The sequence below is a fragment of the Montipora foliosa genome, chromosome 2, assembly GCF_036669935.1.
Source record: "Montipora foliosa isolate CH-2021 chromosome 2, ASM3666993v2, whole genome shotgun sequence".
NCBI classification, from domain to species: Eukaryota; Metazoa; Cnidaria; class Anthozoa; order Scleractinia; family Acroporidae; genus Montipora; species Montipora foliosa.
Genome location: NC_090870.1, coordinates 54,572,051 through 54,597,050, shown reverse-complemented (window position 1 = coordinate 54,597,050; position 25,000 = coordinate 54,572,051). Strand labels below are relative to the sequence as shown.

The window sequence follows — 25,000 nt, the reverse complement described above, 5'->3', positions numbered from 1 at the left end:
GACACTGAATGCATCTAATCTACCCTCACGAGCTGCAATCATGAATGGCGTTGCTCCATCGCTGTGTCTTGAGTCAATGTCAAATCCAAGACACAGTAGCTTCTCAATGATCACATGATTACTGCCTTGCGCAGCATAGTGTAGCAATGTTTTCCCGTTGTTGGTTTTCAAATTAGGATCTGATTTTCTTTCTATTAAGACCCTGAATGCATCTCATCTACTCTTACAAGCTGCAATCATCAATGGCGTTGTTCCGTTGCTGCTTTTTGACTCAATGTCAAATCCAAGAGACAGTAGCTTCTCAACGATGTCATGTTGGCCGCCTTGAGCAGCATAGTGGATGAGTGTCCTCCCATCATTGTCTCTAAAAGAAACGTCTGACCCTTTTTCTATAAGGACATTTAATGCGTCTAATCTACAATTACAGGCTGCAATCATCAATGGCGTTGCTCCATCGCTTCTCCTTGAATCAATGTCAAGTCCAAGCGACAGTAGCTTCTCAATGATGACATGATTACCGCCTTGCGCAGCATAGTGTAGCAATGTGCACCCGTTGTTGTCTTTCAAAGTAGGATCTGATTTTCTTTCTATGAGGACACTGAATGCTTCTAATCTACCCTCACGAGCTGCAATCATCAATGGCGTTGATCCATTGCTGCTTCTTGAATCAATGTCAATTCCAAGAGACAGTACCTTCTCACTGATGATATGATTACCGCCTTGCGCAGCATAGTGTAGCAATGTCCACCCGTTCTTGTTTTTCAAAGTAGGATCTGATTTTCTTTCTATGAGGACACTGAATACATCTAATCTACCCTCACGAGCTGCAATCATCAATGGCGTTGCTCCATTGCTGCGTCTTGAATCAATGTCAAGACCAAGAGACAGTAGCTTCTCAATGATAGCATGATTACAGCCTTGCGCAGCATAGTGTAGCAATGTCCACCCGTTCTCGTTTTTCAAAGTAGGATCTGATTTTCTTTCTATGAGGACACTGAATACATCTAATCTACCCTCACGAGCTGCAATCATCAATGGCGTTGCTCCATTCCTGCTTCTTGAATCAATGTCAAGTCCAAAAGACAGTAGCTTTTCAATGATGACACGATTACCGCCTTGCGCAGCATAGTGTAGCAATGTCCACCCGTTCTTGTTTTTCAAAGTAGGATCTGATTTTCTTTCTATGAGGACACTAAATGCATCTAATCTACCTTCACGAGCTGCAATCATCAATGGCGTTGCTCCATTGCTGCGTCTTGAATCAATGTCAGGTCCAAGAAACAGTAGCCTCTCAATGATGACATGATTACCGCCTTGCGCAGCATAGTGTAGCAATGTCCACCCGTTGTTGTCTTTCAAAGTAGGATCAGATTTTCTTTCCTTTAAGACACTGAATGCATCTAATCTGCCCTCACGAGCTGCAATCATGAATGGCGTTGCTCCATCGCTGCGTCTTGCATCAATGTCAAGTCCAAGAGACAGTAGCTTTTGAATGATGAAATCATTATCGCCTTGCGCAGCATAGTGTAGCAATGTCCACCCGTTGTTGTTTTTCAAATTAGGATCTGCTTTTCTTTCTATTAGGGCACTGAATGCATCTAATCTACCACAAAGGGCTGCAATCATTAATGGCGTTGCTCCGCCGCTATTTCTTGAATCAATGTCAAATCCAAGAGACATTAGCTTCTCAATGATAACATGATTACCACCTTGTGCAGCATAGTGTAGCAATGTCCACCCGTTGTGGTCTTTCAAAGTAGGATCTGATTTTCTTTCTTTTAGGACACTGAATGCATCTAATCTATCCTCGCGAGCTGCAATCATCAATGGCGTTGCTCCTTTGCTGCTTCTTGAATCAATGTCAAGTCCAAGAGACAGTAGCTTCTCAATGATGAAATCATTATCGCCTTGCGCAGCATAGTGTAGCAATGTCCACCCGTTGTTGTTTTTCAAAGTAGGATCTGCTCTTCTTTCTATTAGGACACTCAATGCATCTAATCTACCACAAAGGACTGCAATCATTAATGGCGTTGCTCCGCTGCTATTTCTTGATTCAATGTCAAATCCAAGAGACAGTAGCTTTTCAATAATGACATGATTACCGCCTTGCGCAGCATAGTGTAGCAATGTCCACCCGTTGTTGTCTTTCAAAGTTGGATCTGATTTTCTTTCTGTTAAGACACTGAATGCATCTAATCTACCCTCGCGAGCTGCAATCATCAATGACGTTGCTCCATTTCTGCTTCTTGAATCAATGTCAAGTCCAAGAGACATTAGCTTCTCAATGATGACATGATTACCCCCTTGCGCAGCATAGTGTAGCATTGTCCACCCGTTGTTGGTTTTCAAAGTAGGATCTGATTTTCTTTCTATGAGGACACTGAATGCATCTAATCTACCCTCACGAGCTGCAATCATCAATGGCGTTGCTCCGCTGCTATTTCTTGAATCAATGTCAAATCCAAGACACAGTAGCTTTTCAATGATGAATTGATTACCGCCTTGCGCAGCATAGTGTAGCAACGTCCACCCGTTGTTGTCTTTCAAAGTAGGATCAGATTTTCCTTCTTTTAAGAATTTAAATGCATCTAATCTACCCTCACGAGCTGCAATCATGAATGGCGTTGCTCCATCGCTGCGTCTTGAATTAATGTCAACTCCAAGAGACAGTAGCTTTTGAATGATCAAATCATTATCGCCTTGCGCAGCATAGTGTAGCAATGTCCACCCGTTGTTGTTTTTCAAAGTAGGATTTGCTTTTCTTTCTAATAGGACACTCAATGCATCTAATCTACCACAAAGGGCTGCAATCATTAATGGCGTTGCTCCGCTGTTATTTCTTGAATCAATGTCAAATCCAAGAGACAGTAGCTTCTGAATGATGACATGATTACCACCTTGTGCAGCATAGTGGAGCAATGTCCACCCATTGTTGTCTTTCAAAGTAGGATCTGATTTTTTTTTTGTTAAGACACTGAATGCATCTAATCTATCCTCACGAGCTGCAATCGTCAATGGCGTTGCTCCATTGCTGCTTCTTGAATCAATGTCTAGTCCAAAAGACGGTAGCTTCTCAATGATGACATGATTACCGCCTTGCGCAGCATAGTGTAGCAATGTCCACCCGTTGTTGTTTTTCAAAGTAGGATCTGATTTTCTTTCTATGAAGACACTGAATACGTCTAATCTACCCTCACGAGCTGCAATCATCAATGGCGTTGTTCCATTGCTGCTTCTTGAATCAATGTCAACTCCAAGAGACAGTAGCTTCTCAATGATGGCATGATTACCGCCTTGCGCAGCATAGTGTAGCAATGTCTTCCCGTTGTTGGTTTTTAAATTAGGATCTGATTTTCTTTCTAATAGGACACTGAATGCATCTAACCTACCAAAAAGAGCTGCAATCATCAATGGCGTTGCTCCATTGCTGCTTCTTGAATCAATTTCAAGTCCAAGAGACAGTAGCTTCTCAATGATGAAATCATTATCGCCTTGCGCAGCATAGTGTAGCAATGTCCAAGCGTTATTGTTTTTCAAACTAGGATCAGATTTTCTTTCTATTAGGACACTGAATGCATCTAATCTACCCTCACAAGCTGCCATCATCAATGGCGTTGCTCCATTGCTTTTCCTTGAATCAATGTCAAGTCCAAGAGACAGTAGCTTCTCAATGATGGCATGATTACCGCCTTGCGCAGCATAGTGTAGCAATGTCCACCCGTCGTTGTCTTTCAAAGTAGGATCTGATTTTCTTTCTTTTAATACACTGAATGCATCTAATCTACCCTCACGAGCTGCAATCATCAATGGCGTTGCTCCATCGCTGCGTCTTGAATCAATGTCAAGTCCAAGAGACAGTAGCTTCTCAATGATGAAATCATTGTCGCCTTGCGCAGCATAGTGTAGCAATGTCCACCCGTTGTTGTTTTTCAAACTAGGATCTGCTTTTCTTTCTATTAGGACACTGAATGCATCTAATCTACCACAAAGGGTTGCAATCATTAATGGCGTTGCTCCGCTGCTATTTCTTGAATCAATGTCAAATCCAAGAAAGAGTAGCTTTTCAATGATGACATGATTACCGCCTTGCGCAGCATAGTGTAGCAATGTCCACCCGTTGTTGTCGTTCCAAGTAGGATCTGCTTTTCTTTCTGTTAAGACACTGACTGCATTTAATCTACCCTCACGAGCTGCAATCATCAATGGCGTTGCTCCATTGCTGCTTCTTGAATCATTGTCAAGTCCAAGAGACAGTAGCTTCTCAATGATGACATGATTACCGCCTTGCGCAGCATAGTGTAGCAATGTCCACCCGTTGTTGTTTTTCAAAGTAGGATCTGATTTTCTTTCTATGAGGACACCGAATGCATGTAATCTACCCTCACGAGCTGCAATTATCAATGGCGTTGCTCCATTGCTGCTTCTTGAATCAATGTCAACTCCAAGAGACAGTAGCTTCTCAATGATGACATGATTACCGCCTTGCGCAGCATAGTGTAGCAGTGTCCACCTGTTGTTGCTTTTTAAAGTAGGATCTGATTTTCTTTCTATGAAGACACTGAATGCATCTAATCTACCCTCACAAGCTGCAATCATCAATGGCGTTACTCCATCGCTGCGTCTTGAATCAATGTCAAGTCCAAGAGACAGTAGCTTCTCAATGATGACACGATTACCGCCTTGCGCAGCATAGTGTAGCAATGTCCACCCGTTGATGTCTTTTAAGGTAAGATCTGATTTTCTTTTTGTTAAGGCACTGAATGCATCTAATCTATCTTCACGAGCTGCAATCATCGATGGCGTTGCTCCATTGCTGCTTCTTGAATCAATGTCAAGTCCAACAGACAGTAGCTTCTCAATGATGACATGATTACCGCCTTCCGCAGCATAGTGTAGCAATGTCCACCCGTTGATGTCTTTTAAAGTAAGATCTGATTTTCTTTTTGTTAAGGCACTGAATGCATCTAATCTATCTTCACGAGCTGCAATCATCGATGGCGTTGCTCCATTGCTGCTTCTTGAATCAATGTCGAGTCCAAGACATAGTAGCTTGTCAATGATGACTTGATTACCGCCTTGCGCAGCATAGTGTAGCAATGTCCACGCATTGTTGTCTTTTAAAAAAGGATCTGATTTTCTTTCTGTTAAGACACCGAATGCATCTAATCTAGCCTCACGAGCTGCAATCATCAATGGCGTTGCTCCATCGCTTCTCCTTGAATCAATGTCAAGTCCAAGAGACAGTAGCTTCTGAATCATGACATGATTACCGCCTTGCGCAGCATAGTGTAGCAATGTCCACCCGTTCTTGTCTTTCATGGTAGGATCTGATTTTCTTTCTGTTAAGACACTGAATGCTTCTAATCTACTCTCACGAGCTGCAATCATCAATGGCGTTGCTCCATTGCTGCTTCTTGAATCAATGTCCATTCCAAGAGACAGTAGCTTGTCAATGATGACATGATTACCGCCTTGCGCAGCATAGTGTAGCAATGTCCACCCGTTGATGTCTTTCAAAGTAGGATCTGATTTTCTTTTTGTTAGGGCACTGAATGCATCTAATCTATCTTCACAAGCTGCAATCATCGCTGGCGTTGCTCCATTGCTGCTTCTTGAATCAATGTCAAGTCCAACAGACAGTAGCTTCTCAATGATGACATGATTACCGCCTTGTGCAGCATAGTGTAGCAATGTCCACCCGTTGTTGTCTTTCAAAGTATGATCTGATTTTCTTTTTATGAGGACACTGAATGCATCTAATCTACCCTCACAAGCTGCAATCATCAATGGGGTTGTTCTATTGTTGCTTCTTGAATCAATGTCAACTCCAAGAGAGAGCAGCTTCTCAATGATGACATGATTACCGCCTTGCGCAGCATAGTGTAGCAATGTCTTCCCATTGTTGGTTTTCAAAGTAGGATCTGATTTTCTTTCTATTAGGACCCTGAACGCATCTAATCTACCCTCACGAGCTGCAATCATTAATGGCGTTGTTCCTTTGCTGCTTCTTGAATCAATGTCAAATCCAAGAGACAGTAGCTTCTCAATGGTGTCATGTTGGCCACCGTGAGCGGCATAGTGGAGGAGTGTCCTCCCATCATTGTCTCTAAAAGAAGGGTCCGACCCTTTTTCTATAAGGACATTTAATGCATATAATCTACAATTACCAGCTGCAATCATCAATGGCGTTGCTCCATCGCTTCTCCTTGAATCAATGTCCAGTCCAAGAGACAGTAGCTTCTCAATGATGACATGATTACCGCCTTCCGCAGCATAGTGTAGCAATGTCCACCCATTGTTGTTTTTCAAAGTAGGATCTGATTTTTTTTCTATTAGGACAGTAAATGCATCTAATCTACCCTCAGAAGCTGCCATCATCAATGGCGTTGCTCCATTGCTTTTTCTTGAATCAATGCGAAGTCCAAGAGACAGTAGCTTCTCAATGATGGCATAATTACTGCCTTGCACAGCATAGTGTAGCAATGTCCACCCGTTCTTGTCTTTTAAAGTAGGATCTGATTTTCTTTCTTTTAAGACATTGAATACATCTAATCTACCCTCACGAGCTGCAATCATCAATGGCGTTGCTCCGTCGCTGCGTGTTGAATCAATGTCAAGTCCAAGAGACAGTAGCTTCTCAATGATGACATGATTACCGCCTTGCGCAGCATAGTGTAGCAATGTCCACCCGTTGTTGTTTTTCAAATTAGGATCAGCTTCTCTTTCTATTAGCACACTGAATGCATTTAATCTACCACAAACTGCTGCAATCATTAATGGCGTTGCTCCGCGGCTATTTCTTGAATCAATGTCAAATCCAAGAGACAGTAGCTTCTCAATGATGACATGATTACCGCCTTGCGCAGCATAGTGTAGCAATGTCCACCCGTTGTTGTCTTTCAAAGTTGGATCTGATTTTCTTTCTTTTAAGACACTGAATGCATGTAATCTACCCTCACGAGCTGCAATCATGAATGGCGTTGCTCCATTGCTGCTTCTTGAATCAATGTCAACTCCAAGAGACAGTAGCTTGTCAATGATGGCATGATTACCGCCTTGCGCAGCATAGTGTAGCAATGTCCACCCGTTGTTGTCTTTCAAAGTAGGATCTGATTTTCTTTCTATTAGGACACTAAATGCATCTAACTTAAAACAAAGGCCTGCAATCATCAATGGGGTTGCTCCATTGCTGCTTCTTGAATCAATGTCAAATCCAAGACACAGTAGCTTCTCAATGATGACATGATTACCGCCTTGCACAGCATAGTGTAGCAATGTCCACCCGTTGTTGTTTTTCAAAGTAGGATCTGCTTTTCTTTTTATGAGGACACTGAATGCATTTAATCTAACCTCACGAGCTGCAATCATCAATGGCGTTGTTCCATTGCTGCTTCTTGAATCAATGTCAACTCCAAGAGACAGTAGCTTCTGAATGATGTCATGTTGGCCGCCTTTCGCAGCATAGTGGAGGACTATCCTCCCATCATTGTCTCTTAAAAAAGGGTCTGCCCCTTTTTCTATAAGGACATTTAATGCATCTAATCTACATTTACAAGCTGCAATCATCAATGGCGTTGTTCCATCGCTTTTCCTTGAATCAATGTCAAGTCCAAGAGACAGTAGCTTCTCAATGATGACATGATTACCGCCTTGCGCAGCATAGTGTAGCACTGTCCACCTGTTGTTGTTTTTCAAAGTAGGATCTGATTTTCTTTTTAATACGACACTGAATGCATCTAACCTACCACAAAGGGCTGCAATCATCAATGGCGTTGCTCCATTGCTGCTTCTTGAATCAATGTCAAGTCCAAGAGACAGTAGCTTCTCAATGATGAAATCATTATCGCCTTGCGCAGCATAGTGTAGCAATGTCCATCCGTTGTTGTTTTTCAAAGTAGGATCTGCTTTTCCTTCTATTAGGACACTGAATGCATCTAATCTACCGCAAAGGGCTGCAATCATTAATGGCGTTGCTCCGCTGCTATTTCTTGAATCAATGTCAAATCCAAGAGACAGTAGCTTCTCAATGATGACATTATTACCGCCTTGCGCAGCATAGTGTAGCAATGTCCACCCGTTGTTGTCTTTCAAAGTTGGATCTGATTTTCTTTCTTTTAAGACACTGAATGCATCTAAACTACCCTCACGAGCTGCAATCATGAATGGCGTTGCTCCATTGCTGCTTCTTGAATCAATGTCAACTCCAAGAGACAGTAGCTTCTCAATGATGATATGATTATCGCCTTGCGCAGCATAGTGTAGCAGTGTCCACCCGTTGTTGCTTTTTAAAGTAGGATCTGATTTTCTTTCTGTTAAGACACTGAATGCATCTAATCTACCCTCACAAGCTGCAATCATCAATGGCGTTGCTCCATCGCTGCGTCCTGCATCAATGTCGAGTCCAAGAGACAGTAGCTTCTCTATGATGACTTGATTACCGACTTGCGCAGCATAGTGTAGCAATGTCCACGCATTGTTGTCTTTCAAAGTAGGATCTGATTTTCTTTCTATTAGGACCCTGAATGCATCTAATCTACCCTCACGAGCTGCAATCATTAATGGCGTTGTTCCTTTGCTGCTTCTTGAATCAATGTCAAATCCAAGAGACAGTAGCTTCTCAATGGTGTGATGTTGGCCGCCGTGAGCGGCATAGTGGAGGAGTGTCCTCTCATCATTGTCTCTAAAAGAAGGGTCTGACCTCTTTTCTATAAGGCCATTTAATGCATCTAATCTACAATTGCCAGCTGCAATCATCAATGGCGTTGCTCCATCGCTTGTCCTTGAATCAATGTCAAGTCCAAGAGACAGTAGCTTCTCAATGATGACATGATTACCGCCTTGCGCAGCATAGTGTAGCAATGTCCACCCGTTGTTGTTTTTCAAAGTAGGATCTGATTTTTTTTCTATTAGGACACTGAATGCATCTAATCTACCCTCACAAGCTGCCATCATCAATGGCGTCGCTCCATTGCTTTTTCTTGAATCAATGTCAAGTCCAAGAGACAGTAGCTTCTCAATGATGGCATGATTACCGCCTTGCACAGCATAGTGTAGCAATGTCCACCCGTTGTTGTTTTTCAAGTTAGGATCTGCTTTTCTTTCTACTAGGACACTGAATGCATCTAATCTACCACAAAGGGCTGCAAGCATCAATGGCGTTCCTCCATTGCTGCTTTTTGAATCAATGTCAGGTCCAAGAGACAGTAGCTTCTCAATGATGACATGATTACCGCCTTGCGCAGCATAGTGTAGCAATGTCCACCCGTTGTTGTCTTTTAAATTAGGATCTGCTTTTCTTTCTACTAGGACACTGAATGCATCTAATCTACCACAAAGGGCTGAAAGCATCAATGGCGTTCCTCCATTGCTGCTTCTTGAATCAATGTCAAGTCCAAGAGACAGTAGCTTCTCAATGATGACATGATTACCGCCTTGCACAGCATAGTGTAGCAATGTCCACCCGTTGTTGTTTTTCAAATTAGGATCTGCTTTTCTTTCTACTAGGACACTGAATGCATCTAATCTACCACAAAGGGCTGCCAGCATCAATGGCCTTGCTCCATTGCTGCTTTTTGAATCAATGTCAAGTCCAAGAGACAGTAGCTTTTCAATGATGACATGATTACCGCCTTGCGCAGCATAGTGTAGCAATGTCCACCCGTTGTTGTCTTTCAAGGTAGGATCTGATTTTCTTTTTGTTAAGACACTGAATGCATCTAATCTACCCTCACGAGCTGCAATCATCAATGGCGTTGTTCCATTGCTGCTTCTTGACTCAATGTCAACTCCAAGAGACAGTAGCTTCTCAATGATGTCATGTTGGCCGCCTTTCGCAGCATAGTGGAGGACCGTCCTCCCATCATTGTCTCTAAAAGAAGGGTCTGACCCTTTTTCTATAAGGACATTTAATGCATCTAATCTACAATTACAAGCTGCAATCATCAATGGCGTTGTTCCATCGCTTTTCCTTGAATCAAAGTTAAGTCCAAGAGACAGTAGCTTTTCAATGATGACATGATTACCGCCTTTTGCAGCATAGTGTAGCAATGTCCACCTGTTGTTGTTTTTCAAATTAGGATCTGATTTTCTTTCTAATAGGACATTGAATGCATCTAACCTACCACAAAGGGCTGCAATCATCAATGGCGTTGCTCCATTGCTGCTTCTTGAATCAATGTCAAGTCCAAGAGACAGTAGCTTCTTAATGATGAAATCATTATCGCCTTGCGCTGCATAGTGTAGCAATGTCCACCCGTTGTTGTTTTTCAAAGTAGGATCTGCTTTTCTTTCTATTAGGACACTGAATGCATCTAATCTACCACAAAGGGCTGCAATCATTAATGGCGTTGCTCCGCTGCTATTTCTTGAATCAATGTCAAATCCAAGAGACAGTAGCTTCTCAATGATGACATGATTACCACCTTGCGCAGCATAGTGTAGCAATGTCCACCCGTTGTTGTCTTTTAAAGTAGGATCTGCTTTTCTTTCTGTTAAGACACTGAATGCATCTAATCTATCCTCACGAGCTGCAATCATCAATGGCGTTGCTCCATCGCTGCGTCTTGAATCAATGTCAAGTCCAAGAGACAGTAGCTTCTCAATGATGACATGATTACCGCCTTGCGCAGCATAGTGTGGCAATGTCCACCCGTTGTTGTTTTTCAAAGTAGGATCTGATTTTCTTTGTAATAGGACACTGAATGCATCTAATTTACCACAAAGGGCTGCAATCATTAATGGCGTTGCTTCGCTGCTATTTCTTGAATCAATGTCAAATCCAAGAGACAGTAGCTTCTCAATGATGACATGATTACCGCCTTGCGCAGCATAGTGTAGCAATGTCCACCCGTTGTTGTCTTTCAAAGTAGGATCTGCTTTTTTTTCTGTTAAGACACTGAATGCATCTAATCTACCCTCACGAGCTGCAATCATCAATGGCGTTGCTCCATCGCTGCGTCTTGAATCAATGTCAACTCCAAGAGACAGTAGCTTCTCAATGATGACATGATTACCGCCTTGCGCAGCATAGTGTAGCAATGTCCACCCGTTGTTGTTTTTCAAAGTAGGATCTGATTTTCTTTCTAATAGGACACTGAATGCATCTAATCTACCACAAAGGGCTGCAAGCATCAATGGCGTTGCTCCATTGCTGCTCCTTGAATCAATGTCAAGTCCAAGGGACAGTAGCTTCTCAATGATGACATCATTATCGCCTTGCGCAGCATAGTGTAGCAATGTCCACCCGTTGTTGTTTTTCAAAGTAGGATCTGATTTTCTTTCTATGAGGACACTGAATGCATCTAATCTACCATCATAAGCTGCGATCATCAATGGCGTTGCTCCATTGCTGTTTCTTGAATCAATGTCAAGTTCAATAGACAGTATTTTCTTAATAGTATTGACGTCTCCAACCTTAGCGGCTGAGTGCAGTAGTGATTCTTCACTATTGCTTTTTATACTGTTCGTATGCTTTGCATTAGAATTTCCATTTGCGTTTGAATCTATCCTTTGATCGTTCTGCTGGTTGGACGGAGAAATACCACAACCTATAGACAGAACATAGTACGAAATAAGTATTTAAGCCATCTTTCGTTACTTTCAATTTCCCTTTTTTGCAGTCTGTTTAAACTATTGAATAATTCTTAAGTCTATCGGTTAAATATATATTGACTTGTGTTAAATGAAACACAAGTCTGCAACTTAAAATTAAGGTGGCTCAAAACGGTTTCGTTATTTTTTTTACTACAACAATCTTTGGTTTCTTTCCTTGAAAAGGAAACGATGCCCAATTATAGTTTAACAAGTTTTGATCTTTTCTTTTGTGACATAATAGTTTACTATAGCAACAACATAGCCTCTTAAGTCACCTTTAATCCTGTAACTCAAAAATGAGTTCCGTGATCCCCATTTTTTTTAATCATTGAATTGCAATTTGCATTTTAAGATTCATTTTTATGTAAAGTTAGCAAATCTATACTGTAGGCTCAGCGCCACATTAATTTTAGATAATTTAAGATGGCTCTTCGATACCTTTTTCAAGGAAACAAACTAAAAATTGTGGTAGTTTCGATCAATCAAAGAATTAGAGTTCACAAATAATCAAACCGTTTTGAGCCACCTTAAAAACATCACTAATTTTTCTGCAGTCATCGACAAAGTTACCTATCACGCTACCTATTTATCGCCTTTAAAAGTGGCGGACAAAGTTGAGTTTAAGTGGACGTCAATCCAAGAAAAGCTGTTATGATGATTTGAAAACAACACGGCCGAAGCACTAATACTTCAACTCAGTAAGAAAAAGGTAAACCAGTTCAAAAGTTATCGTTTAAAGTATGCCGTTTCTTTTTTAAAGGAAACGTTTAATTTTCACTGCATGTGATGTATTTGGAATAAAAACTGCTCTGTACATGTAGGGTAATTCAAACTGTTTTAAGAGCAAACCAAAACAAGTTCTTTGAATATTGAGTGCAAGTTTTCAATGGGCAAGTCGATTGAATTTAACAAAACGTGATGCAACTGTTACTTGTGTAAGTATGTACAAGACCCGGGGTACAAGACAAACCAGGAGCTCACCGGCAAATCTAGTACTCAGAGGTTGTCCTGATCAACGGAGGACTATGCGTATAAAGGATTGTGTGACCAGGGACCACTTAATTACTTCAAAAATAGCTCATATGCATGCCATGTGTGTCCACGTTTTGTAGGTCTACTAATTTGTAAGCGACAAAAGACATTTTTGTGTAGTCTTGTTGACTGATTGAATAAGCGGCATACCCAGTATCGTATGCCATTAAATGATTTATTTATTTATTTGTTAATTGAAATTTGGTTTTATCAACGGAGTCGATAATGTAAATTGGCCAACGTACAGAGAAGGTGTTCGCGGAATCGGTCGCCCAGTCGTCTGCCTGTCTCACCAATGTTGAGAACAATGACAAAGATGTATCTAAGCCAGTCGTTCGTCATTTTAATCTCCCTAACCACTCCATAAAACACATGGCTATTTGCGGCCTTTCCCTACATCTATGTACGACGGAAAGCCGCAAGAATCTGGAACAAAAATTCATCTTCCAAATCGGCACTCTTAATCCTCACGGTATTAACGAACGCTTTTCATTTAACTAATATATTCCTATTTTTCACATTGCCATGTTACCACCAATAGCGTAGCTCCTACTCTACTTTAAAAACTACACGTAACCCACAATTTCTCCAATTCGCTCTGACGAAGGGTTAACGCTCGAAACGTCAGCTTTTAGAATCTCTGTACGGTGGCCAATTTACATTATCAACTCCGTTGATAAAACCAAAATTTTTGTATACTACTTCCCTACCGACGCAGCACCACAGTTTCTTTAGAGACTACCCCCTTCATTACTGGGTTGCTAGTATTACAAACCCAGTCGGGATCTTCGTTTGATTTGATACTGGGTTGCCAAACCCAGTCGGAATCTGGGTTTCATTTCGTGGGTTTCTTTATTTTTCGTTTTCTTTTTTTTTAATTTTTTTCCGTGTCGGGAAAAGCCTCGCCTGTCACTCTCCTGCTAAGTGGTATCTTTGTGCATAGAATCTTCTGTGTGTATTTTGTTAGGTTTGAGGGGGCTGGGGTAATGCGTCGATTTCCCTGGTGCACACAGGAGAACATTTAATTATTAAACCTGCAATGGCGTCGAAAGTCATTGTAACGCGCGTGGCGTTTTAGTGCATCGGTGAAAAATAAATGTCTGGAATCATAAAAGCGAGGAGTAATGGACTTCGACAACAACTATTGCCCGTCGAGCCGAAATCGAAGTGAGCTGTTGTTTCTAATATCTTACCGAGTGTGCTTTTATGTAGAACACTGAAACCAAATGGAAAATTCTCTGGTAACTTATGGGTTCAAAAAAAACAGAGAAGGAATCGAACACCTTAAGTGGATCAGTGATCTCTGTTCTTTGCACAGTCTTCAGGTAAAAATAATATGAAATGTGACAGCCAAGTATTTTTTGAAAGAAAGATTGCCTCTAATAGCAAATATGTTGTTTGTTTCAAAATATATTTCATCATATTTTGTAATAGGCGAGCTTAACTGGATAGTTTTTATGGCAAAAGCATTTTCGTGTCAAAATGAGGTTGGCGTCTTTCCGTTCTGTTAACTTAATTAAATATACCATGCCTCGTGATTTCCACTCTCAAAATTACCTTTAGAACCTACTTTTTGCATAGAATAAGCTTTTAGAATGATGTTCTTGTCTTCTGTGGTGATACTTGACGATTCGGGAACATTTTGTGAAAAAATATTTAAAACAGGTCACACGCGTAACTTGATCGCCCGATTATGCACAACATCCACTTGGCCTTTTGACATCCCATTGAGAAAAAGTCATAAAATATTCGCAGACCGGTCGATTTCTCTGAAAGGGTGATTGCTAACGAATAGAGAAATATTTTTACAATAACTAAAAGTTCCTGTGTTAAGCATGGAAATTCGACGAAGCGGTAAATGACACTAAATTTGTTGCGTGCGTTGCTATTTTTGTGTTTTGACAGATTTTGACAGAATATTAAATTATGAAAAAATATCTACGGAATATGGATAGATCGTTAAAAAATCTTTATTTTTAGCGGTTATTTGAACATAAAAGATGGAACGCTTGACGAGAAATAATATTTTTGTTGATATTTGAAAGAAAAAAAATTTGAGTTGACAAAGGAATATTCAGCTAGCAAGAGTCGGCATTACTAGACAAACAAGAAAAGTGAAGTTTGAATCTCACTGTAATTTTTTACTGCTGGATAGAGGGGTGGCTATGCAATATAGACACCATCTTTTGACGGTAAGCAAGGGGGGTGCAGGCAGACACCACCATCTATTTTGTGGTTGGGTGGGTCCTGTTCGAGTGTACTAGTTTTGACCACTTCCCTTAGTGCCGTCTGTTTTTGTGTAACACGTACCACAGGCAACCCAGTGTACGCTTTTTTTAGAGCGTCTTGTTTGTTTTATTTATTTATTTTATTTTATTTTTTTTTTCCGTGTCGGTAAAAGTCTTGCATGTCACTCCCGAGTAATGGACTTCGACAACAATCTGTCGCCCGTCGAGCCGAAATCAAAGTGAGCTGCATTTCTAAGATTTTACCAAGTGTGCTGTTATGTAGAACACTGAAACCAAATGGAAAATTCTCTGGTAACTTATGGGTTCATCAAAGACAGAGAACGAATCGAACACCTAAAGTGGATCTGTGATCAACTCTGCACAGTCTTCAGGTAAAAAAATTGGAAATGTGACAACCAAGAATTATTTGAAAGAAAGCTTGTCGTCTATTTTGTGCTTCATTATTCAAGGAAAAGGTTCTTCATGTAAACGGTTGATCCTGAAATTTTAGTTTGTTGCAATATTGCACATATTTGACACTACTGAATTTTTCCTCTTCACGCACGTAATGAAATAGGAAGGGGTTTTTGCCTCTAATAGCAAATACGTTGTTTGTTTCAAAAAATTGTTCTCTGGAAAAGATGGTCTTTATGAGTTCATCATGTTTTATGATATGCGAGCTTAACTGGATAGTTTTTATGGCAATAGTAAAGCATTTTCTTGTTATTCAAGGAAAAGTTCTTCAGGAAAGAGTTTGAACCTGAAGTACATGGTAATTTGACACGATTGAGTTTTTTGTTTTCACGCACGCAATGAAATAGGAAGGGGTTTTCGCCTCTAAGAGCAAATATGTTGTTTGTTTCAAAAAATTGTTCGCTGGAAAAGGTGGCCTTTATGAATTCATCATGTTTTATAATATGCGAGCTTAACTGGATAGTTTTTATGGCAATAGTAAGTAAAGCATTTTCGTGTCACAGGCGCGTAGCGTCCTATACGCATATACGCACGTGCGTACTTGAAGTGATCAGAAAATTTTGAAATTTTTGTCAGTTGTTTCTATTCTTAACATTTTACTTGTACGCAACCAAGATTTCGTGATGAAAGCACCACTTTGATTAAATTCTAAAAACTAAAACAAAAGCTATACCATGTTCTAACTTAGTTTTGCATTGTACCTTTTCTTTTGCACTAACAATGTAGTGTTGTTTGGCCAGCGTGCAACAAAAAGGCGAGGTTGCAAAGGAGCGACGTTCCAAGAACGTTCGTGACAAAGGAGCGACGTTCCGAGAACGTTCTTGACAATTCCAGTCACGCTAGCACAACCAAAACAATGTTTCGTTTGCACCAAGTTTGCTCAAAATAAGGGCAAGACGCTTTGTTCTTTGCTTGTATTCACACAACTATTTCGACAAGAAATAAAGAACGCAGTATTTTTCGCTCAGTTTACTTAGGTTTCTAGATCATATGTACTTGTGCGTACTTGAAAAAATGACGACGCTACGCGCCTGGTGTCAAGATGAGGTTAGCGTTTTTCTGTTGTGCTAACTTAATTAAAGATAAATATACATTCTGCCTCGTGAGTTTGTTATTCTCGTTAACCAGCAATGGCGTCAACGCGAATGGCGTTTTAGTGCATCTTATGTTGTTTGTTTCAATAAAATGTTTCGCTGGAAAAGGATTGTGATATTTTCTGCCTTCGTGAATTATAATATCATGTTGTGTATTGAATTTTCGAGTTTAAGGTTGAAACGTGATACGGGAGGATATTCTTAGTATTGCTCTTTAAGCAGGAACGGTTTCACGAAAATAACAAAATGAGCCCCAAAATCAGCAAAAAATTGTGACGCAGGTGAATAATAAAGTAGCTGCTATTTCCAAAATGATGGAATTACCTGGTGATAAATAACCTCGTCTTGGAGAGTAAATTTTTGACTTTGCAGAAACAATGGTCAATCTCACTCGGAGTTTGGGCGATTGTGATCTTTGTTTTGAATTCGCTCATTTATTGTCAAACTTTATAACACTTGACAGAAAAAGAAACTTACGAAAACCCGGTATCTTGCCATCATTTGACACAGATACTTCACTGTTTGGCGAGTAAACATGCCGCGGTAACTTAATCACGGCGCCCGCTGAATTCCGGCGATGTCACTTTCGATTTTGCGATTAATTTGTGCAACCAAAAGTACAATAATAAAATTGAACGTAGAAAAAATCTCCCAAAATGTTTGTCGCTGATTGTAACTTTTTATATTCTATATTCACGGTTCAAAATTAATGTTGTTTTCATGTCGTAAATATGTTATTCTCGAGCAACCGTCCTGGAAACTTCCTTCTGCTCTTTCTAAAAACTGTGTATCAATTTACTTTTGCATCCATATTTGTTTTTGCATAAAGCAAGCTAACAAAATCTGTACCTTGCTGAGTTCGCATTTTTGGGCGTTAAAATAAAATTTTCGGTCCTTTGCTTCTGTCTCAAAGTGATATATTTTTTAGGTCACCCATCCAAATACTAACCCCGCCGGACAGGGGAAACTTCAATGAACTTTTGTAAAATACAAAGCTATCAGACGCTCAGAGTGCACTCTTAAACTTGTGGTAAAAGAAATTGTGAGGGAACCTGGAAATGATCAACATGTCAGTGTAGAAGCCAATGTCTCTCGATTCCCTTTTATTTTCTTCAATCTTTCTGGGTTTGGTACTTTGCGAGTAACCACATGTCTTCTCAGGGGGCTATTTACCTAAAACTTTTACCATGACACAACAATTGACAGTTGACACCAGGCCACTTTGGAAAATACCATAGTACTCTTTGTTTGTCCCCCCAAATTTTGCATGAGCATTGTTTTTGTTTGCTCTTAGGACCATTGTAAGTCCCAAGAGAAACTGGAAACAATGCTTATGCAAAATTTGGGGGGACAGACAAAGATTATTATGGTGTTTTCTAAAGTGGCCTATATGGAATAAAGTGCTGTGTTACTGAACTACCACACGTACGCGATGCGTGCCTACTTTTTCTTAGGATTACAGTTTTTTTTCTGTCTGACAAAATATTAATGATTAGTAGGCTGGTAGCCAAGTTTTAAACCTCAGAAAAAGATCTGTTTCATGGTATCTACGTGTGAGGCAAAGGGCCTCTGGCACGACTTCTGGGTGACCCCTTAAATGATCTTAATGATCCCCGACTTGAAAAAATTGACTAGAACACTGCAGTTCAATACCACCCAACTCAGTCCCTTCTGTTTTTGAGTAACACCTACCACAGGCAACCCAGTGTACGCTCATCGAGCGTCTAGTTTGTTTAAGGATCCACTAAAACGTTATTCGCGTTACATGACTTTCGACGCCATTGCAGGCTAAGTTAGTGATTCTACTGTGTCCACCAAAGAAATCTACGCATTTCCACTAACCTCTCGATCCTAAGAAAATACGCGCAGAAGGCTTTATGCACAAAGACACCATTTAGCAGGGGAGTGACAGGCAAGACTTTTACCGACACGGAAAAAAAAAATAATAAAATAAATAAATAAAATAAAGCAAACAAATCCCACCCACTTTCCGACTGGGATTGCCATACTGGCAACCCAGTAAATAGAAAAAGACCTACCATTAAGGACTTTCTTCATCCTCTCGACAAGATCGTTGCATTGTTCTTCCCAAATGTATTTCTTTCCGTAGTTCTCGCGCAAATCTTTAGCTTCTTTCAGCCGTGTTTCTCTCGTTTTGGCCCAAATCTCCTTGATTTTTGTAGCCCACAACGCAGCATCTTCAGAAGAAACTAAGTAATGAGAACCAAACGGAACCTCTTGAAGGGCTTTACCGAATCCCGAGTTGTCACTCACAAGAACGGGTAGCCCTGCTGACAAGGCTTCCAGCGCGGCGAGACCGAAACCTTCGGATCTCGATGGCAAGATAGCAATATCCACCTCAGAAAACTGTTCTTTCAATTTTTCCCTGATTTTTATAAAAGTCCTTACTCTTATTCGTTCTGGAGGAATCCTTAAATTCTTCAAACGACCTGCTACTTCATCTTGATGCCTCTCTTGTGTGCCAGCAAAGATGCAAATTGCATCATCGAGCTTACCTACAGCTCCAGCTACGATGTCAAATCCGTTCAGAGAGAAATCTTCGGAATCGCCACGGCTAAAAGCTAACACTCGACACTTGTTTCCATCTTGCTTACCCTGTACTACGTAGAAAAACTCACTGAGAATGCCTGGCGTAAGGACAAACACGTCTTGGTCCTTCGCACAAAAGCGAAGGTAAGAGCGATAAGCCTCTGCAAGCTTAGGCCCGACTGCCACAACACAATCAGCCTCCACACAGAGATCCACTTCAAATTGATGCTGCCTTTCCGCCTCAGAAATGGCGTCGGAGTCATCCTTGAACATCCCCAGCTCCTCTGAATCGGTGTGCACGAACTGAATCCACTTACACTGACGCTTGTGTCTTATTACTTGCGCGTGACGACCCAGTTGAACTCCATGTCCAACAACAAAGTCAATTTGAAGGTCATCTGGTGGAAAGGAAAGCCAATCGGTCTCTTCAAAACCGGTCATTTCTTTTGCCTGGATTATGGACACTTTGTTGTTATGAGCCGCTTTCCTTTCCTCCTGGTCACATCGTGGGACCAAAACGGAGACCTTCACTTCAGGACATTTAGCTAATTGTATGGCAAACTCTCTATTGAACGTTGACAACCTCCAACGCTTAGATCCCCACTCTGACGCCAGCAATAACACCCTCAATGTTAAGGTTGATTCCATGGTTCTTGAATTCAACTGGAAAAACTGCACAAAGAATGAACATATGTCACCCATATTACAGAAACTACACTGGTTGCCTGTAAAGTTCTGAATTGACTTGAAGATTTTGATGCTAAATTATAAAGCTCTTAACAATCAAGCTCTCGATTACACTTCTGAACTATTGACTTTGTATAAGCCTTCTCGTGCACTTAGATCTTCCTGTCAAATGCTTCTTGTTGTACCTAAAACTAAAACTAAGCCTTATGGGGACAGATCGTTTGCTGCCAGTGCCCCTAGACTTTGGAATGCACTACCGGTAGACATTAAGAATTCTGAATCACTCGATATTTTTAAGACTAAAGTTAAAACACACCTGTTCCGCCAGTGCTATAAAGTATAGAGATCATATTATTTACAGTGTATAGAGATTACTACTATTATTATGTATAGTGTATAAACATTATTTGCATTATTATACAGTATATAGATTTTCTTGTTTTTCTTTAGAAATCTATCGTAATTTTAGAGTTTCTCATACTGCATGTAATTTGAATGTAGGATTGTAATTGGAGATATTGGTTGTAAAGCTTTGAAAATTTTGTAAAGCTAAATATATGTTATTATTATTATGTTATTACTAGTTATAGCTGTCACTTAAGGGCCAATGAGCCAGGCTGCGTGACCTGGCGCCTGGCGGCTGCAAACATCACGCGGCGTACTCGTGCGGCACTCTCATTGGTCAACATTTCATCGCTTCGGTCTACATTACGCTCAAATTTGAAGCGCTTCCGAGATTTCGTCCGCCTAAAAATCTTCTCGCGGCTCTATAATCTGCCGCCTCGCCAGGCCTTCTGTATTCAGAAGGCCTGACTCGTTCACAATTATTATTATTTACTACGATTAGAGATATACTTAAAGTTTTCATTTACACTTACACAAAGCGCCTTATAAAAGAATGAAGACAAAATAATTGGAATGACGAATCAATGGCTAAAAATTGCCGCAACATTCCTGAAATTGCCAAACTTTTTAGAGTCATCAATGAATAGGACATACCAAACTTTCGTACACTTAGGTTTTCCTTCAAACATGAAACAGGGTACCCTGTTGTTCCTTGGTGAGTACAATGGAACCCCTATATAACGAAGGCCTCAGTATAACAAACGATTTCATTCTGCCACGTATGGAACAGAACCCGATATAACGAACACTCGTGGGAACGAACAAATCTTTCTAGCCGCTTGGCATTTCGTTATATTTACGCGGACGCGTGGTTACGAGACAGCGGACATTTGAAAAGTGGTAAATAAGTTTTATGTTTCCTTTTTTCGTTATAACATCAATGGAAATCATTTACTAGTGAAAATCCAGTTATGGTTATTTACGCCTATTTTTCACAACTAACAGTAAAGTCTGTTCCCTGGATTACACCACAGATTAAGGACCTTATGAGAAATCGAGACTATCACAAAAAACGTGCAATAAAATATTCTTCACAGTCCCATTGGGAGAGTTTTTAAAACTTTCAATGAGGATTCCGTCGAAAGCACTCCATGGCAACGGCTCTTATCCAAATGTGTGAGGCCAGTGGCTTAAAATATGGAAAATGGGAAACTGAACTGTGTCATTTTTTTAGATAATAGAAAAGCATTTGATCCAATACACAAGAAATAAGATGGACAAACATTTTTGGTATCTCGGGCATAGAACTAAAGTGATTCGAATTGTATATGACAAGTAGACAGCAGCAATGCATCAACAAAGAATCAATTTACCTGCGGAGTGCCTCAGGACTCAATCCTGGATCCACTGTTGTTTTTATTAAATACATTAACGATTTGCCAGAGTGTTTAAGTTAGGCTACTCCACGCATTTATGCAAATCTTCTCTTCCTCTTACGATGCGAACGAACTTATCGTTAAACTAAATTCTGACCTCGCTTATGTCCGTAACTGGCTTACAGAAAATAAACTTCAAATACACCCCTCTAGGTCCAGTGTCATGTTAATTGGCTCCTCATATAATTTGAACTACAAGAATACCGAACAAGCCGTTCTGGTAAACAGTGTACCAAATCACGAACTGGTACACATAAATGAAAAACTTAGTTGGGAGAGTCATGCTGACACCATTTGTAAGAAGGACAGTGCAGGTATTGGAGCGATGATACGTATCAAGCTCTTTGTTCCTGTAAATACATTTGAAAAGCTTTATAAGAGCCTTGTACAGCCTTACTTTGAATATTGTTCCCCTTCGTGTGACAACTGCGGCAAATTGCTAAAAGATAAACTTCAGAGATTTTAATCCCGTGCTGCTAGAGTTCTTACTGGTGCCAGCTACGATATTCGTTCCGCTGATATAACTGAGACCCTCTCTTAGGATACACTTGACGTGAGGTGGTTACCGTGCCAAGCCAATAATGATGTAGAAAATGCTACATGACGGCACCGCGCCCTGCCTAAGGAACTCTTTTGTTAGCAGGAATGCTGATTAGACTAATTACCATCTCCGCAATATTTAGTGCTACAGATCTGACACTTCCTCAACCGAAGAGAGGGTTTCTAAAAAGCGGCGCCATGCTTTGGATCCAACTTCCGAATGAAGAAAATCTAGCGGAATCGAGGCATTTCTTTAGAAATTATATTATTAACTTTGCCAGTTGTCATGAATCCTCGCCATTATTGCATTAAATTATAAAGTGGGATTCATTTTTAGCCTGAGGTGATGATTTCGAACGGAGATTTTGCACATTCTCACGCGTGAGGGAAAAATGTTTGTAAACTGGCCCATTACTCAGACGACGGATCATTTCTTGGTGAAGTATACTCAGTTCTCCTTCACTTACGATTAACATTTACGCAAATGTTTCAAAAGGAGAACGCCATTTCAGGAAGTGGTGATTTGAATGGTTTTCAATCAAACGGTATTTCTGCATTGAATCACTGTAATTCTAGCAATTTACACGCCAGCAGTTCTAGTGCCCCGTTCCGGGAAAAGAATTAGCGACATCACAACTTAGTACCGCTTTTGCTCGCATTTGCGTGTCTGTGTTTCAGCGAGGGTGCAAAGAGTACATAAATTTCCTCTTTCATAAAAGTCAATCGCCTGGAAAGCTGTAATATATCTGTAATTTTCACTGCCCGCAAGTAAATCAGCTTAATCGGTATTTGGATAAATAGTCGAGAGAGTAGAAAGTAAATCGTAATTTTTAGAAAGATGACGACAATTTTTAATTTGTAAGACATGTTTCGATGTTACACTGGCAGCGCCCAACGATAATATTCGCTGAGATGTGTGTTCGAGCGAGTCAAACTGTTCTAAGAATTTCGCTTCCATGTTGCCAAACAGCAGACGAGAAATTCTTTACTAAAACATCACCTAAAAGTTTTGCAACCAGGGAAAAGTAGTCCCTTACGTTTTTGGAAGGGCTATTTTTGCAATTTTTAGCACTTGAAATTAAAAGATCACTTAGCAGTTTCAGATGCGCAAATGGTTCGCTGCGAAGATCTTAGAAGGTCACGTTCTGCTAGCATTTTCTGAAATGAAGATATCATTCCCTAAAATTTTCGGACACAAGATTTCCGAACAGACCAAATTCTTCTAGGTGATAAAAAACATCTCTTTAGACAGTATTGTACATTACAAGGAGCCTAGAAATATCTCTGGAAAGCTTTTGGCTTAATTTGCTCGCTGGGTGCCTTTGATGTTACGAACATCATCGTCAAAGTGTTTGAAAAACGGATTGATAACATATTTTAGTCACTCTTTAGAGATGGAATCCTCGATCGTACGCGTCGACTTTCGTGTTCCGGCTCGGTTTAGGTCTTTGCCAAACTACGTTTCATCTCGTTGCTATGTTGCTCCTTCTAGGAATTAGTTCTTGGGCTAAAATCGTCTCACTGAAACCGTCCACATGATTAGTAAACGTTGTGACAACGATGAAAATGCATTCGTTTTGAGGCAAAGCTGACTTAACTGTTGCTCATAAAGCTTCTGTAGTTAAGCCCTTAGTTCGTATACAGATTTGTATTTTCTGTTCTTTCTAATCTTAGATTCTTGTACTTTCACGCATGACAAAAGCATTGACACGGGCAGCCGAGTTTCATCTATAACATAAACAATACAATGCCAACTTCTCTAACTGCCTCTAAAACCAGAAACATACTTACTCTTCTAAATCAAATGTCAATACTTTAAGTTAATAATAAGTACATGTGATTTCTACCCCTGAGTGATTTTTAGACTATCAAGGGTTGTTAAAAACTTTGACAACAAAGATGCATCCTAATTACCATCGTCTCCACTCAGGCGTTGCTCGAAGCTTAAACCATGAAATTTAAATGTACGGATTTGCTTCTCTTTTGGGGACAATTTCGACACTGATTCCACTGTTTCTTCACGTGTAAAAGAAAACGACAGAAATACTGTCCTTCTACTTACATGAGTTACACTTCCCGGTACTTATATTGTTTCATGTTTGGGGAAGGGTTGATTGCAAAATGTTCTATTTACGGCAAAACAAAGAACCCGCTGTACTTTACAAGGAAAAGCGTTGGTATCGCTTCTTCTTTGTCAGCTGAGACATGAAATCCGAAGCAATGAGCTATGTATAGCTCGATATGTGTTAATTAATTAACCATCTTATGGACGTCGGTAACATAAATGCACACTGTTAATGATTCAATGACGTATTGTAAAAGTATTTGTTTAATCGCTGATTATGCATTTGGGAAACACAGGACAAATGTTATTTCATAAGCGTCTACTGTAGGATAGCAATTGCAAGACTCTTATTCGGGAAAAAAACGAACTACCGTTCGTTTCACTCAAAGCCCAATGATATCTTACCTTGGCCTTGATTAGATTTCAAACACTTGTTGCCTTGTTTCGTTGTCCTCGGAACGTGATTCCGATGATAACAGCTGTTAAAAAGTTTCCGTGATGCCTCTTTGCTTTGTATGGGCTTTGCCAGTTTGATGAATTATAGACCTTATTCATAAATGGCGGTCACATTTATAATTCTTCTGTCCACGTGCAGATTAGCCTACCAAGCCTCATTTTAGAGCAAGAATTCTTTTCAATTCACTGTATGGTATCGAGGCTTGGTAGGCTAATTTGCACTTCGACAAAAGAATTATAAATTGGCCGCCATTTATGAATACGGTCTATAGTGGAGCGTAGATAAAGCGTAAGCGGAGCTCCTGGAGCACTATGGATAAGGAAATATGGTAACCCATCTCTGCTAGAACATTTGGTTTGGTTTTTCGTTGCTATAGTGTTTGTGAAACGATGAAAGACACCAAAGAAGGATATTTCACGGTGTAGACAAACTATAAATATCTTTGCGACTCCATTGTTGGATAATATTTTAAGGGCACTTATGACGTCATATCGGTTACC

At 40.3% G+C, this 25,000-nt stretch overlaps 1 protein-coding gene across 1 annotated transcript in view; it reads right to left on the bottom strand.

The window, feature by feature from the left end:
* Window positions 1–24,694, bottom strand: part of LOC137987864 (uncharacterized) — a 40,001-nt gene extending 15,307 nt beyond the window's left edge. Inside the window, exons 1-3 of the mRNA XM_068833944.1 lie at window positions 24,449–24,694; window positions 18,460–19,642; window positions 1–11,546 (exon numbers count right to left, since the gene is read on the bottom strand). The exon at window positions 1–11,546 is cut by the window's left edge and continues 589 nt beyond it. Coding sequence (XP_068690045.1) covers window positions 214–11,546; window positions 18,460–19,618 — 12,492 coding nt within the window. The 5' untranslated portion in view covers window positions 19,619–19,642; window positions 24,449–24,694 and the 3' untranslated portion in view covers window positions 1–213. The remainder of the gene's footprint in view (window positions 11,547–18,459; window positions 19,643–24,448) is intronic.
* Window positions 24,695–25,000: the final 306 nt, after the last annotated feature.